The sequence below is a fragment of the Meleagris gallopavo genome, chromosome 20, assembly GCF_905368555.1.
Source record: "Meleagris gallopavo chromosome 20, MGAL_WU_HG_1.1, whole genome shotgun sequence".
In the NCBI taxonomy this organism is placed as follows: domain Eukaryota; kingdom Metazoa; phylum Chordata; class Aves; order Galliformes; family Phasianidae; genus Meleagris; species Meleagris gallopavo.
The window spans coordinates 1,629,867-1,645,589 of NC_139423.1; the positions used below are offsets into that span (position 1 = coordinate 1,629,867).

The window sequence follows — 15,723 nt, forward strand, 5'->3', positions numbered from 1 at the left end:
GAGTCCCTGCCCACCAGGGGTGTGTCTCCACCTCCAGGGTTGCCTGGAAGATGTCTCTGACCTTTTTGCTACCCCAAAGCCATTAGCTGACCTTTAATTTTGTGTGCATGCAGGCTGGCCATCCTTACCTGCAGGAAAGTCATTAGCCTCATCCTCAACACACTCAGAAAGTAATTGCCCTAGTGGGCTCCTGCCTTGGGCAGCTTGTGGTTGCTATGGTTGCTTGTGAAAAAAAGCCCATGCTCTGGGGTCATCCCTGTGGCAGGGGAACGGATCTCCAATGTCACCAGGGGATAAGGGATGGGACATCTTGACCTTCCCATGCAATAGAAAAAGAAAAGGAGAAGTGTTTGGGATGGAGCAAGGGCACCCAGGGCATCTCCAGGAGTCCCAGCAGCTTCCAGCATGGATTGCAAGCAGGAGCCTGCAGCTGACAGCAACTCTGTAAGATGTTGTCCAGAGATTGTGGTCATGAGTGACCGACTGTGTCCACAGACAGATGGTGACATCAGAAGGACTAAACAGGGCTGCGTGTGTGTCCCCACACAGGTGATGTGGGATATCAGCAGAGAATGCAACCATCCAATGCACGTCTGTGAGCTGCAGGCTCGGTGTTTTGGTCACCACAATGAACCAAAGCACTGAAGTACTCAGCACTGAGCTGCAAGTGGCCTCAGCACCCTGCAATGCTCCTGGTCCTGTTCCTGCTGGGGGAAGCTGCACAGCACCTGGGGGCTTGGCTTTCCTGGAGCTGCAAACCTCCTCCGTAGGGATCAGCAGCAGGGGAAGGCACAGGAAGGACTGGCTTCTTAATGACATTAACAGCAAGAAAATAAGATGCTGGCAGCTTCTCCATCAGCACAGGAAGGACTGGAAATATCTATCCCAGATGCACACAGACCCCAGCGGAGGTGGGTGGCTCTGGTGAGGATGTGGGGACAGGGACATCAGCTGGCCCCGAGCAGCAGGAGAGCATGGGTGCAGCAGGGGGTGCAGACCCTGCCTTGTTGGCAGCTGCTTACAGCCAGATTTCCGGGGGGGAAATCTGTAACTCTCCCTCTTGGGGACCCAGGGTGCCACCCCCAAGCCTGGTTTTGTCCCCGTGCCAGCCCTGGCACCCAGCTCCGGCCAAGCAGTGCCACCCTGTGGCAAACCCACAGTGATGCCCCCAGGCCCCACCCCATGTCCGTGGCATTGCCTCTCCCTGCTGATGGCACCCCCAGACTTGGTCTCGTCTTCCCTGCTGCCACCCCCCAAGATGTCCCTCTCAACATGGAGCTGCTGCTGAAGTCCTTTGCCAAGTGGATCCTGGCCTCCAGCAGCAGCAGCCAAAAGTGGGCTCCGCCAGCCCTGCCTGCTCCTCAGCAGCCCTATATGCCAGGAGTTGGCTCCCTGGCACCCTCCAGTACCTCCCCAATATCCAGAGTAATGACAAGGGCAATTATTAAATGAGGAGGCAGGGACTCATTATTGTCAGGTAATTATTTCTTATGAAATAGGATTTCCATGCCAGTGCAGTGTCTCAGGCACTTTTCCCCAGCAGTTTCCCAGTGCAGGGGTCAGTGTCATCACACCTGGTACACAGGTATGGAAACAGGCCCAGGGGTGGATGAGTGATGCCCTGCATTTCCTCACAGATGGGCCATAGGGCTGATATGGGATCTTCCTGCTGAGCAGCATTTCTAACACTGGGCAGCTTTTATTTGTCTTCTTGAAATGTTCTGGGTGATCCCAAAGCACTGCAGCCCCCTGATGCTCAGCAAGTGGGATTCTCACTTTAGGAGCTATGTGCCACCCTCCTGCCAGTGACAGCAAGGGACATCCTGCTCCCGCTCCATGTGTCAGGGATCTGTGAAAGCACCAAGGTCCTCAAGCTGCATTCCTGAGCACCGCAGTCACTGTGACTCTGACCTCTTTTGGAATGGGCACGGGGGGGACCCAAATCTCATGTACACCCCTCAGATGCCCACACCTCCCCCTGGTGTGGGGACAGGATGGAATTCTCAGAGCTACCCCTATGCAGCCCCGATGCCTTCACTCCCCGCCTGCTGCCTGTCCCTGGGTGCTCAGGGCAGGAGAGACACGGTGACAGCAGGAGCATGGACATCTCTGGGGGACCTGAGAGCAGGGCCGAGGGAGGGCAGTGCTGTGAGTTGGGTCCTTCCAGCCCCACCACACCACTAAAACACAGAAGGAACCCTCTAACAGGACTCAAACAGCCACATTTCAAACAAATGAGGCAACACCTCTAGCATGGGAGCACCCAGAGATCTTCAGGAACATCCCAAATTCCTGGTCAGATGGGAAAACTTCCCCTGGAGCTGCATCTGGGCTTTCTCCAGGAAGGTGCCAGCCCCAGCATCAGTGCCAATCCTCCATCATCACAGTCGCTGCCTTCCTCACTGTGAGTCCCTCTTGACCAGCAGCAGCCAAGGGAGCACGGCCGCCAGCAGGGCCACAGTGAGGATGAGCAGCACGGCCAGAGCGATGGGCGACTGGCAGCACTGCAGCCCCAGGGCCGAGCTGGAGGACATGGTGCTCCGTGTCTCCGCCTGGCTTTCTCTCCGCAGGGAGGAGCAGTCCGTGTCCACCAGCGGCATCCCATGCCTGCTGATGATGAAGATGTGGGCTCCACGTGCCAGCTCTCCCTGTGTGCCCGTAGGGCTGCACCGCTCCAAGCTCTGCACCGGCATCACAAAGTGGCTGGGCACCACGAGGGCGTTGCTGCTCTCCAGTTTGGTCAGCTGGGATAAGGAGGATGGTGACAGGGGCACTTCCAGCATCCGCGGGCTGGATGGCCACAGAGCCTTCTTCTTGCTGAGGAAGGTGACGTAGCGACAGACGGGGCAGATGATGGTGCTCTGGATGTGGCCGTCCAGCTTGGAGGAAAGCAGGCACTTCACCAGGCAGTCGTGGCAGAAGGCGTGCCCGCAGCTGAGCTGGCGATGTGTGTGCTCCAGGGGGTGGAACTTCTCGTAGCAGACAGGGCATTCGGCTGGGGCCCCTTCCTTGCTGGGTGAGGTCTCAGCCATCCCTGCTCTGCAGACCACGGGTGCTTCCCAGCTGTGAGCAGGGATACTGGGTGTTATAGGGGTCCCAGTTGCAATGGTTAGTGTGGGATGTCCCAGCCCAATGGCCGGGTCACTGCTGGAGTGCAGTGCGTGCCTGTTAGTCACAGCACTGCCCCGCTGCCTGGAGTGTCCCCTGTGCTGCCCTGGGGCACAGTGGGGTGCAGGGACAGTGGGGACACCACGGACACAGAGCCTTGAATGGGCTTGGTCTGAAGCACTTCTCAGGGTAGGGAACATTCAGGGAAGGGAGAAGGGAGAAAGAGAAGGAGAGGGAAGTGGAAGAGGAGGAGGAGGAGGAGGAGGAGGAGCAGAAGGAGAAGAAGAAGAAGGAGAAAGAAGGAGAAGGAGAAGGAGAAGGAGAAGGAGAAGGAGAAGGAGAAGGAGAAGGAGAAGGAGAAGGAGAAGGAGAAGGAGAAGGAGAAGAAGGAGAAGGAAGGAGGGACGCTCAGTTCCAAGAGTGGATCAGCAGCTGGAGTTCTATGAAGAGGGCAGTTTCTCCAGACCATGCTGTGTTTTCAGATCCAATCTGCACCCCTTTTTGCATGCCATCAGTGCACCCCAGATGTCCTCACAGCTGTTTCTAGAGGTTTTGCTGCTGGACACATGGGCATGGCAGCCCAGGAGCCATCCCCTGTGTTGGGATGGCCACACCAACACGAGGAGCCATCCCTTAGAAGAAGAGGGACCCAACTCCTGCTCTGGTTTAGTGACCTGCTGCTTCCTACAGAGCCACAGGAGCCCCTCACTCCACACCCCAGAGACCCCTACCTTCTGCAGGGCCCCAGGGCAGGGTCCTCTCCATCCGATCCACTGCTGTCCCCAGCGCTGAGCACCGTCTGGGCCGGGACCGGGGTGCCTATATAACAGCAAGGTGGTGGCTGCGCGTTTCATGCGAGCGCGTTGCGTAAAGGCAGGAGCGGGGACAGGGCAGCACCCGGGCTGTGAATGCGGAGGAACCCGTTCAAGTTTTAAATCCTGAACCCTGCCAGGGAGTGGGTGTGGAGCCGGCGTAAGGCGTCAGAGGGCAGGGAGAGGTGGCACAGTGCTGCCTGCTGGCCTCCCTGTAATGGGTTCCCAGGGTCAAACCGCAGGCTGCTGGTCCCCAAACACAGCAGGGCCCCTGCCAGGGACAGGACACAACCACACGTCTCTGCTCCCCATCCCCACACTGGTCTCATCTCTGTGATCTGGTCTCCCCTCTATGTCACCCAGCCCCACACTGCTGGATGGTCACTCCAAAGAGCAGCGTGGCTGTGGGCAACCCAGACAGTTCACAGCAGAGCACAGCTCTGGTCGCTTTCATCTCCTGCCTGCCTGCAGGCTTCCAGCACCATCTGCTGCATCTTGTGGGCAGATGGAACCCCTCCATTTGGCCATTTGTGGGTTGGAATCCTGCACAGAGGAGGCTCTCTGTGGCATTACCCCTTGTCTCAGGGTGCTGCCATTCTTCCCTTGACTTCCAGAGCCTTTCAAAAGCTGTTTGCAAGTGGATGGTTCCTGTCACCACCTTGGATCCTTTCAGCATCCTCAGCCCAGCCGGTTTCCTCAGGGTGATCAAAAGGGCTCCAAGGAACTCCTGTACCCTGGGAGGCCTGCAGTCTCCATCATAGTTTAGGAGAAACTTGGAATTAAGTGGGGATCTCACATGGGTGCAGAGATGCTCTGTAGAACCACTCCTGGTTCTGTGCTCCTCCAGCCTCAAGAAGATGCCCGGGGATCTCCAGGATCGATGGGGTAAGAAGAGACGGCAAGAGTGTTAAGGCACCTCTGGCACCCAACAACATTCAACAGATGGGTCCCCACAGTCACTGCACAGGCAGCAGTGGTGGTTTCGAGCCCTGGCAGGCGTGGGCAGTGGTATCACCACCCGTGGGTGCAGCAGTTACATCACAGGGTTGGTTTCTGGATGAAAAGGGGTGGGTGCAAACTTACCAGGCCATTCCCATGCTGTGGGGCAGCTGCCAAAATGCAGAGAGCACCTCATGTGGGGTTGGTACCCTTCATACCTCTTATGCCATGAAATCCCACCGTAAGGAGATCCAGAGCTGCTCCTCTGCTCCACATCCACTCCTCTCGCTATCCTGTTTTTTATGGTGCAAGCATAAATTGAAGTTGAGAACTCTCTGGACTGACCCAGGGCTGAGGTCCCACCATCACCTTTGGGTGCACATTCCCATTTGTGACCTCTCCTTGAAGCTGCCAGGGCTGATCACTTCCCCAGGTCCTGAGTGCTGGAGAATTGACCTGGGCCAGCACGGGCAGGTCTGGGGCACTGAGCATCTCCCCACCTTCAGCTCTCAGCTGGCACCGGGCGGGGTGGAAATTCCTGTTTCCCATAGTTTGGATGCTCTCCATTGTTGGAAACTATGAGCTCACTGTTCTATACATAGGCACTGAGAAAACAAGTCTGCCTCCCTCTGCAGCTCTGCCCATGCTAAAATCAAAGGGATTCTGGTGTCATCAGTTTCGCCCTTTCCCATGCATGGCTTTTCCTGGTGCCTTTGCCCCAGTTCCACATGTGGCTGCATCTCTCCCAGGTGGCAAAGTGGAGCCTGGCAGTGCCTGAAAGGTGAGACCAGGTTCAGGGGCAGAGCCAAGTCCTTTTCCAAGTGAGGAGGTGGAAATGGGAGCTCCTTTCCCATGCCTACAGCTGAGACCTGCTCTGCTCAGGGTCAGTGGCCATCACAGCCCTGGGGGAAAGCACAGCCCTGGGTCCCCTCCCATTCCTTACACAGGGAATTCAGCCATCAGCCAGAAGAACCCTTCAGTTGGAGAAGCCCCCAAAGGCAGAAGAAGGGATCATGGTGCCCTTATCTATGCTTGGCAGCCAATGTTGGAGGTTTTACTCAACTTTTTACTATGTGAGGTTTGTGGCTCATATTCAGCTCCTCACCTGCACATCTGAGGGTTTACAGGCACTTCTGCTCATCCCGTTCCCCTTCCACATCTTCCCAGTTTGGAAACCTTGAGTAGTTGGCATTGGTGAGAAGGAGGTGAAGGTAAGAGGGGAAAAGTAAACCTGTTTGACCTCATCCTTGAGAAGATGTTCAGTGGAGCTCAGCGACTTTCCCAGGGATGCTCCATGCTTTTTTGTTTAAATAAATCCCATTTCTGGAAAAGACGCACAAGCTGGAGGGCATGCAATCCCCGAGGGCGGCCCCAGGTTTGCCCATCTCCTCCCATGTTTGTTTTGTATGACTTCAGAATGGGAAATCGGTGTATTTTCCTTCTGGGTAACTCCATACCGTCTGTCTGCTCCGTGCTTTTTGCCTTGCCCAGGAGGTGGTGCTCTCGGATGGGCTTTGGCTGCCCAAAAGAAACGAAGAGCCCAGGGTGCACTGAACGACCTCAGAGCCTTCATTCCCAGAGCTGCCATGGTCTGGAAGGTGCTGTCCCACAGGGAGGCTGCCCACTCCCCATAGGAGGGGATAGAAGGGATGTGAGCCAGATGCCGAGGGTCTGTTATTTCGATGTCAGAGCTCCAAGGGATGGAGGCTGGAATATCTCCCAGACCCTCACTGGTTGCTGTTTTCCCACCAGGGTGAGGATATGCTGAGCAGATGCTGCCTGCCTTGCTAAGGGACCTGCAGTACTTGGGCACACAGCTCCGGGCTGCCGCTGTCTGCTGCTCAGGAATGCCCCTGTGCCTGGTGCTGTCTCTCAGGACCTTATTCTGACATCAAATATTGGGCTTCTGTCCCATCCAGAATCACAGAATCACAGAATGGCCAGGGTTGGAAGGGACCTCAAGGATGATGAAGCTCCAACCCTCTGCCACATGCAGGGTCACCAACCTGCACATTTCATACCAGTCCAGGCTGCCCAGGGCCCCATCCAACCTGGCCTTGAACACCTCCAGGAATGGACGGGGCATCCACAGCCTCTCTGGGCAACTATTCCAGCACCTCACCACCCTCATAGTAAAGAAAGGACTCAACACCCAACTTCTATGGAGCCACATAGCCCTATGGTTTTTACCTGGCTGGTATCCAAGGGCTCCTTCAAGGCTTATTTGCCCAGAGATCCACCACAGGAGTAGTGTCACAAGCAGGGCTGGGGCAATCCAAAGCAATCAGGGAATCATAGAACCATAGGGGCTGGAAGGGACCCCTGGAGATCCACCAGTCCAACCACCCTTAAAGCAGGTTCTCTAGAGCACATTACACAGGACAGCATTCAGGCAGCTCCTTCCAGCTTCATGCCATCAGCAAACTTGTTGAGGGTGCGTTCCATCCCTTCACCGATGAAGATATTAAGATCATACTGACTGCTGAAGACAATGAGCAATGCCAGGGCGGCACAGACCCTGCCTTTAGTCCCCATCCAAAAAATAGCCCCCAATCCTGTGGTTGTAGGGCAGTGTCAGGGCTGTGCCAGCTCCCTCCTCATGGCTGGATTCAGCCCTCAGCTTTCACGGACACAAACTATGCCCTAAATCCAGCAGCAAATAGGATGAGTTTCATCACTGGTACCGTACACAGACACACATCCCATCCTGAGATGGTTCAGGGGAGCGGGTGCTGCCATGGTGCTAATCTACATCATGTGAGCAATGGAGAAACAATGCGGCTTTGGAGCGAGCAGGCAGATGCTGGGGGAGAAGAAGGCTTCTATTGAGGCAGGGCTGGCAGCTGCCTCCAGGGCACAAGGGTTTGGGGTTCTGCAAGTGCAAGGATGAGCAGATCCTTCCTGAGAATGGGGCTGGGATGGGAAGCAACATGCTGAGCCTATCAAATCATAGCGGCCAGCAAAGGTGGATTTTCCCCTCGCTGCTGTGATCTGGGATTAAATGGGACCACTGGAGGAGTTTGGGATGCAGACAGTGTTGGTACCCTCATCCCGTGCATGCTGGCTGCCAGCAGAGCAAGTAGCAGGTGTCCTTGGAGGGCTCAGAGAGGGGACAAGGTGCTGGGGACACTGCAACGTGAGCAGGAAAAGCTGCCAGGGCTTGTGGTCCTGTACAAAAGGGAGTTACTCCATGAGCTTTTGGCTGCTTGGTTGTGTGGCAGGTTGAGATTTTCCTCCAAGCCCCAGCTGAGGGGCAGCTCAACAGGAATCAGAACAGCCTTCAGGTCAATCTGCAGTGCACATCTTGGAGCAGGTCAGGAAGAAAAGACTCAATAAAAGGAAAACTGAATTCTAACATACGATGGTGTTCATTATCTGGGTTGATTTAATGGTTTTTCCAGGGTTTTTATGAGAGGCTGTGCTTTCCGAAGGCAAACAGAGGTGCAGCTTCTTTCAGGAACTGCTGGCAGTCTGTCAAACACAACAATTTGGTAAATATTGCCCAGGCACTGAAGGCAGCACTGAAATTAGTAAAAATAACAACTTTTATTGAAAAGAAGACTCTGTGTGGATGTATACAACATACAGCTTGAGGCACGGAGGTGCTGGATAAAGGGAGGATTGATTACGTGGCCCAGTCATTGAGAGCAACAGAGTCTTCGTTGCCTTTGTGCTGCAAGAAAATCCCTGTTAGCTTCAGTCCTTTACCTGGCCCCAAATCCACCCAGGGCTGTGGATCTCCCATTTCTGTCACCTGGGGACCCCATCTTCTAAAGCCCTCCTAGACCTCAGCATCTCCACACACCTCCAATACCATCCTCATGACATCCTTCACACACTCACAGTCCTGCAGCCCCCCAGCTCCACTCTTTCATACATTCTTCCCAGTCCCACCCCATTCAGCTCCATCCCACCCTACATCCCTCCCAACCCTATCTCTCCCTGTACCTCTCTCAGCCCCATCCTTCCCTGTATATCCCCTCATTCCCTTCCCAGACCCACACCCACTCCCTTCCTAAAACCATCCCTCCCAGTCCATGCATCTCCACCAGTGCCATCCCACAGCCCCAGATCTGGTGCTCCACCCCATCCCCATGAGAGCCACCCTTTGTCAGCCTGACGCCCAAATCCATTTGGTGATGGCTTCAAACAACCACAATTCACCTCACTGAGTTGCAAGAATGAAACATTGCTGCTGTTAGGGCTGCATTTGGATGGGGGAGCGCAGTCTGGTGCAATGAACTGATGGTTCTCAGGTCACGGGTAAATATTCTCAGCTCCACAGCCACAAGCAGGTCTCACTGGTGCCGCCCAGCACAGAGCAGGGCAGGCACCTCATCCTGGCTTTCCCTTTTTCCAAAGCCTCCATTACCTTCAGGACTTGCAGAACCCAGCCACCCCAGGCTGCTTTGGCTGCTTAAGGAAAAGGAGAACAGGATCAATGTTGGTGGTACCAAGAAGATGCAGGGGGGGTGTGACAGCCCCACGTGTCCCACTGGGGATGTGTCTCTGCTATGGCTGAGCTGCCCTCAGACCTGCCCCCTCAGCTCCTCTGCCCCCTGCCTGGGTGCAGCTGTCTGGAAAAAGCAGGTAAGGGGAGAGCTGCATGGTCCCAGGCACTCCTCCAGGGCAAAGACAAAGGGGAGAATCCCTGCTCTGTCCCAGGGGCTACTGCTCCCCTCTCAGAGAAGGAAGGAAGGAAATGCGTGGCAGCTGCCAAAAGATGCGCTGTGCCCAGCTACCCCTGGAGAACAGGTGGCACCCAACCAACCCCAGAGCACAAGGATGGGCACCCAGCCTGCTCTTAGGATAAATGATGGGCACCCAGCCTGCATCAAATCCTTCCCAGCCCACGAACAACTCCCAGGGGGTCCTCACCCCCCCCTTGCACTGCACCACTGGGGGCTGCACCCACTATGTGTCCCCCTGAGCAGTGACACAGCCCCCATGAGCTCCCATCCCACCCCGCTCATCCCATGCCACAGTGACCTCCCACAGGACATCCCCGGACCGTGGGACAGCCCCGGCCGCCTCCTCCCCCCCGTGAGAGCCCCCCTTTGCTGCAGCACATCACGTCTCTCTTTTCTCTCCGCAGCCTTTCAGCCGAGGGGCTTTTTGCTGGCGAAACACAAATCTGGCGGCGGCCACAGCCGCTTTGTGCGGCCGCTAATGCTAAATGACTGCTCCTTTGTGCGGCCGCAATGCCCGGCCCCTGGGCGAGCGCCTGGGAACGGCTCCAGCGTACAATGGGGTGCAGCCGGGAGCCACCTCAAAGCAAACATTGACTTAAAAATTGGTGTTAACCAGGCGGGCACGTCAGACGTCTTGGGAAACACAGCCCTGCCGCTGCTGCTTTGTTGGTGGAGGCACAGCCCCACAGGGATGAGTGTTGTAAAGGGGGTTTGATGCATCGAGAGTGCTGCACCAAGAGGGTGAAGGACCGTGATCAGACAGAGTGTGGTATTTCTACATGGCCTTATCAGCACAGGGAGAAAAGATGGGCACCGGTTTGCTCCAGAGCACCATGATGGGCACCCAACCTCCTCCACAAGGAGGGCTCCCAACCTGCTCAGTGTGCTGGCAGGCACCAAATCTTTTCCAGAGGGCAATGATGGGCACTCAACTCTGCTCCAGAGCAGAATGATGGGCAAGAAACCTCCTCCAGAACATAAGGTTAGGTACCCAACCTGCTCCAAAGCTGAGGAGTGAGCATCCATTCTGCTCCAAAGCATCACAGCCATGCAGCCTGTCTGCAAGACCAAGGGTGGGCATGCAACCTGCACCAGAGCTCAATGGTGGGTACACAGCCTGCACCACAGAACCACAATGGGCATGCAACCTGCTCCAGAGTTGAGTGGTGAGCACACAACCTGTGCAAGAGCACCATGATGGACACCCAATCTGCTGCAGAGAGTGATAGGTATGCAAGCAGATCCAGACCTGAATGGTGGGCACCCAACTTGCCCCAGGACACAATGGTGGGCACACACCTGGCTCAAGGGCTCTGTGGTGGGCACTCAACCTGCCCAAAGCCACCTCTGGCTGCTTGTGGCAGAACAGGGCTGGATACAAAGAGAGGAATCGTTCTTCAAGGCAGTAAATGCTTCCATCTCCCTCTGCCTTCAAAAGGGGTTTCAGAGAGCCAAGAGGATCCAGCATCCAAGCAAAGGTAGGAGTTGGATGGGAGGCAACGCAGGCAGAGTGTGCATCACCCAGGTGCAGGTTGGCACAGGAAATTTGCGCAAGCAGAAATGGGGACTGGGCTCAGCCTCCAGGAGGGCTGGAGCTCCTCCTACACAGACAGGCTGATGGAGCTGGGGTTGTTCAGTATGGAGGAGAGAAGGGAGACCTCACTGTGGCCTTCCAGTACTTAGAAGAGCTGATAAACAAGACTTTTTACATGGACAGATAGTGACGAGGGAATGGCTGTAAAGGGGAAGATTTAGATCAGATGCGAGGAGGAAGTTCCTTACTCAGTGGCAGTGAGACCCTGGCACTGCTGCCCAGAGCTGTGTGTGCCCCATCCCTGATGTACCCGAGGCCATGGGTTGGATCTGGCAGCCTGACCTGAGGGGGCCAGGGGGCTGTGAGGTCCCTTCCAACCCAAGCATGCAGCGGGTCTATGAATCTCTGTTTACCCAGCACCCGATGGGACACGGCAGCAGAGGGACCATGGGGATGGATGTGCCACACAGAGGTGGACTCGGTGACCCCATGCTCACACAGGACGTGTGCTGTCCCATAAAGGGACCCAGACGTCTCCAGGTGCTGCCACGCTGCTGGCAGCAATGGCCTGCAGCAAGGGAGCACAAGGGCCTCCAACACCGCCATCGCCAATGACAGACTGCCCGGCTAATTGCAGAGGGCAGAGAAATAAGAACGCAGATGGAGCTGAAGCACGGGGTAGGCGTGAGGCAGCAGAGGTGGGTAGTGGGGCAGGTCAGTCTGACCCTATGGAGGCCTGGGGATACTTGGTGAGGGCTGTGCCTGGGTCCCAGCAGACAGCTGACAGAGCCCACGGTGTTGGGACGGGAAGCAGGACAGAATCACAGAACCACAGAATTGCCAGGGTTGGAAGGGACCTCAACAATCATGAATCTCCAGCCAGCCTGCCACAGGCAGGGCCACCAATCTCCACATTTAACACCAGACCAGGCTGTCCAGCTCCCCATCCAACCTGGTCTTGAACACCTCCAAGGACTGGGCATCCACAGCCTCTCTGGGCAGCCTGTCACCACTCTCTGTGAAGAACTTCCGCCTGATATCCAACCTCAATCTTCCCTCCCTCAACTTAAAACCGTTTCTCCTTGTCCTGCCATCATCTCCCCTTTCCAAGAGTTGACTCCCCTCCTGTCTGTAGGCTCCCTTTAGGTACTGAAGGCTGCAATGAGCTCACCCCGCAGCCTTCTCTTCTCCAGGCTGAACAAGCCCAGCTCCCTCAGCTTGTCCTCGTAGGGGAGCTGCTCCAGCACCCTCTTCATCTTTGTGACTCCTCCAGACCCTCTCCAACAGCTCCCTGTCTTTCTTGTACTGAGGACTCCAGGCCTGGACACAGTACTCCAGCCTGGACTCCAGTACTCAGAAGAGCAGAGAAGAGAGGGACAATCACCTCCCTGTCCCTGCTGCCACCCCTCTTCTGATGGAGCCTGGGATGCCATGTGCTTAACACGTGGCTCACGTTAAGTTTTTCATCCACCAGACCTGCAGGTCTTTCTCTGCAGGCTGCTCTCAAGGACTGTTCCTTTCCATCTGTATACATGCTTAGTGCAAAACCTGGCACTGTGCTGTGTTGAACCTCATCAGATTCTCCCGGGCTCACCTTTCAAGTCTGTTGAGGTCCCTCGGAATGGCATCCCTTCCTTCCACAAGTTTATACTTTCGGATACTTTGACTCCTTTTGATGTCTTCTGGTTCACAAGCAGCACCAAGTGGGGGCGGTGCCTCCGTCTGGGTTCCTTTCTACAGCACGCGCCCACTGCACGGCGGGCTGCTTGCTCGTGCTTTCCTGTGTCCCGTATTTCACGAGCTGGCCTTAGCAGGGATCTGCATGGGGGGATTTCCTCAGGTCCCTTCCTGCCCCTACGTTTCTGTGATTCTGTGACTGCGGAGATTCTTTCATTTTTGTTTTTTTTTCAAGTAGGAGATGCAGGTTGGTGTTTGGGGTCCGCTATCAGTAAATGACCGAAAGGTTGCCGTTAATCCCGTTTGCCCACCTCAGTGTGAAGTGCAAAGAGGAGCACTCTCTCCTGGTTTTGGATGGTGAAAGTTAGGATTCTGTGTCCTCCCCCAGCATCAGGAGAGGGAGAAACCGACGCGGGGAGGGACAGCAAACCCAACTTCATCATCAATGACATGGAGATATTTTCTTTTTTTGCAACTATTTTATTGTCTTTAAATGCAGACTGAGGCTGTTGTTGGTCTGCCAACGCCAAGCCGTGCTCAGCACCGCAGTGGGTGCCGGCCTAGCGCCGCCTCTTGGGGGACGGGGGCAAATCCGGGGGGCAGCTGCTGGCCCTCCTCTTCGGGGGGCGTCGGGGCCCCCCAGGCGAGCGGTCCGTGCCCTGGGCGGAGGGGCCCGCTGCCGCCGCCTGCCCCGGCTGCTCCTGCGGCTCCTGCGGGGACACGGGGGCGGCGGGTCGGGGCTCGGGCCCCCCGTGAGGGACGCCGGGGAGCCGCTCGGCGCCGGGGCCCGCGGGGCTGGCGGAGCGGCCCGGGCCGGAGGCGGGAGGCTCCTGCTGGGAGGTGGCGGGGCTGGGGGTGGCCGCGGGGCCGTCCTGCCCTCCTGCTTCACGGGCAGCCCGGCTGTCCTGCCGCCGGCGGAGCTCTGGGCCGTACAGGGCCGTCACGGTGTCGATGAGCCCCGCCACGAACTCCTCCGTGCGGTCTTCCAGGTGTGATTCTGACATCAGGATCAGGGCATCCTGGTCGAGCCCGTACGCGCACAGGAGGTTCATGACGGCAGTCCGCGCCGCAACCACCTCCCACCACTCATCTCCAGTGATGTTCTCGAGCTCCTGCTGGAGCCACCGGAGCAGTGGTTCGAGGTCTCCCGGATCCCCTCGGAAGAAGTCCGCCCAGACCTCGGCTGGGAAGCCGGGCTCGGGAGCCTCGAGCTGCGGCTCTGCAGAGCCCTGCTCCTCCTCCTGCTCGTCCTCGGAGGGCTCTGCAGGCTGCGGGATGGGGCACTCGAGGTAATCGTCCTCGATCCGCACCGAGTACCGGATGGCCTCGATGCTCTTCTTGCAGACAGCACAGGTGGGCTGCTGCTTTGCCCACCGCAGCGCACAGCCCAAGCAGAGCTGGTGCAGGCAGGGCGTCACGTAGGCTGCGTCGTCCCGGCTCTGCCCGCAGACGGGGCAGGTCCAGTCCGAGGGCAGCTCCATGGCGCCGGGTGTGCGGTGGGCAGGGGAGAGCCGAGCTGGGAAAGCCGCTCCCCTCGGTGGCTGCAGCGGGCCGGAGCCGTCAGCAGCTGCAAAAGAGAAGAGGCCGCGGTCACTCGCCGTCCCCGGGGCGGCGGCGGCGGCGGCGACGCCCCGGTCCCTCCGCGCAAAGCCCCGGCCCCGCTCCCCGCCGCCCGCCCCGGGGCCGCGTCCCCGCCCCGCTCACCTCCGCTGCTGCGAGCGCACCCCGCGGGGCCCCGGCTGCCCGAGCCGGGCAGGGCCGGGGGAACGCTGGCGATGCCGCGGGCTGAGCACCAGGAACTGTTGCCGGCAGCCCCGCAGCACGGCCCAAACAAACTCTCGTCCGCGCCTCCAAGTCTCGCTGCTGCGCTCGACCGGAGTCCAGGCACGAGTGATGCTGGGCTCTGCTGCGCCCCGCTTTCTGCAGGGAGGCTCCCTGAGCTCACAGCCATCTCCCGCTGCTGTCACAGCCCCTTGGTCGGTGACCTCACAGTGCAGGGCTGCGTGTATTTGGGCACCAGGCTGGGCCTGCATCGTTATCACCCCTCATGTTCAGTGACTGCCCTTTGTGATGGCGGTAGATCTGGGAAAATAAAATCTGCACCTATACTGTCTGCACATGATTCTCCTTCGTAAATTGTTTAGAATCACAGAATCATTGAATAGCCTGGGTTGGAAGGGGCCTCAAGGGTCATCAAGCTCCAACCCCCCAGCCACAGGCAGGGCCACCAACCTCCACATTTAACACCAGACCAGGCTGCCCAGGGCCCCATCCAGACAGGCCTTGAACACCTCCCAGGACGGGGCATCCACAGCCCCTCTGGGCAGCTGTTCCAGCACCTCACCACTCTCTCCGTGAAGAACTTCCGCCTGATATCCAACCTCAGTCTTCCCTCCCTCAACTTAAAACCGTTTCTCCTTGTCCTGCCATCATCTCCCCTTTCCAAGAGTTGACTCCCCTCCTGTCTGTAGGCTCCCTTTAGGTACTGAAGGCTGCAATGAGCTCACCCCGCAGCCTTCTCTTCTCCAGGCTGAACAAACCCAGCTCCCTCAGCCTATCCTTGTAGGGGAGCTGCTCCAGCACCCTCTTCATCCTTGTGGCTCCTCCGGACCCTCTCCAACAGCTCCCTGTCTTTCTTGTACTGAGGACTCCAGGCCTGGACACAGGACTCCAGCTGGGGCCTCACAAGGCAGAGTAGAGAGGGACAATCACCTCCCTGTCCCTGTTGCCACCCCTTGTCTGATGAGGACAATGGCAGGAAGCAGGCGGGCGGCCTGCTGGGACACGTGGGCCACACTCGGCGTCCGTGAAGGACGGGAACACCGTTACCAAGCCCAGGGCCGAACCCCACGGGACCACGTGGGCATCTCGGGACGTGCCGCTGCTCCAAGCCCGGCACAGGTGGGCGGACCTGGTTCCTCGGCCTCGGAGACCGGAAGAACGTGGCACGCCCCTGCCCTGC

General features: G+C 57.5%; 2 protein-coding genes across 3 annotated transcripts; both read right to left on the minus strand.

Annotated features, from left to right (window-relative positions):
- Nucleotides 1-1,514: 1,514 nt before the first annotated feature.
- Nucleotides 1,515-5,351, minus strand: RNF222 (ring finger protein 222). The gene is made up of 2 exons (XM_085240014.1): nucleotides 3,840-5,351; nucleotides 1,515-3,063 (listed from the first exon to the last, which is right to left on the minus strand). The coding sequence occupies exon 2, from the start codon at nucleotides 3,030-3,032 to the stop codon at nucleotides 2,400-2,402; it is 633 nt and encodes a 210-aa protein (XP_085096140.1). The 5' UTR covers nucleotides 3,033-3,063; nucleotides 3,840-5,351; the 3' UTR covers nucleotides 1,515-2,399.
- Nucleotides 5,352-12,977: 7,626 nt separating this feature from the next.
- Nucleotides 12,978-15,691, minus strand: LOC146543053 (uncharacterized). 2 transcript variants are annotated; one of them, XM_085240194.1, is made up of 3 exons: nucleotides 15,269-15,691; nucleotides 14,466-14,843; nucleotides 12,978-14,328 (listed from the first exon to the last, which is right to left on the minus strand). In XM_085240194.1, exons 2-3 carry the CDS (start codon nucleotides 14,710-14,712, stop codon nucleotides 13,322-13,324), a joined length of 1,254 nt encoding a protein of 417 aa, XP_085096320.1. In that variant the 5' UTR covers nucleotides 14,713-14,843; nucleotides 15,269-15,691; the 3' UTR covers nucleotides 12,978-13,321. The 2 variants fall into 2 exon arrangements, with proteins under 2 accessions (XP_085096320.1, XP_085096321.1); XM_085240195.1 differs by lacking the exon at nucleotides 14,466-14,843.
- Nucleotides 15,692-15,723: the final 32 nt, after the last annotated feature.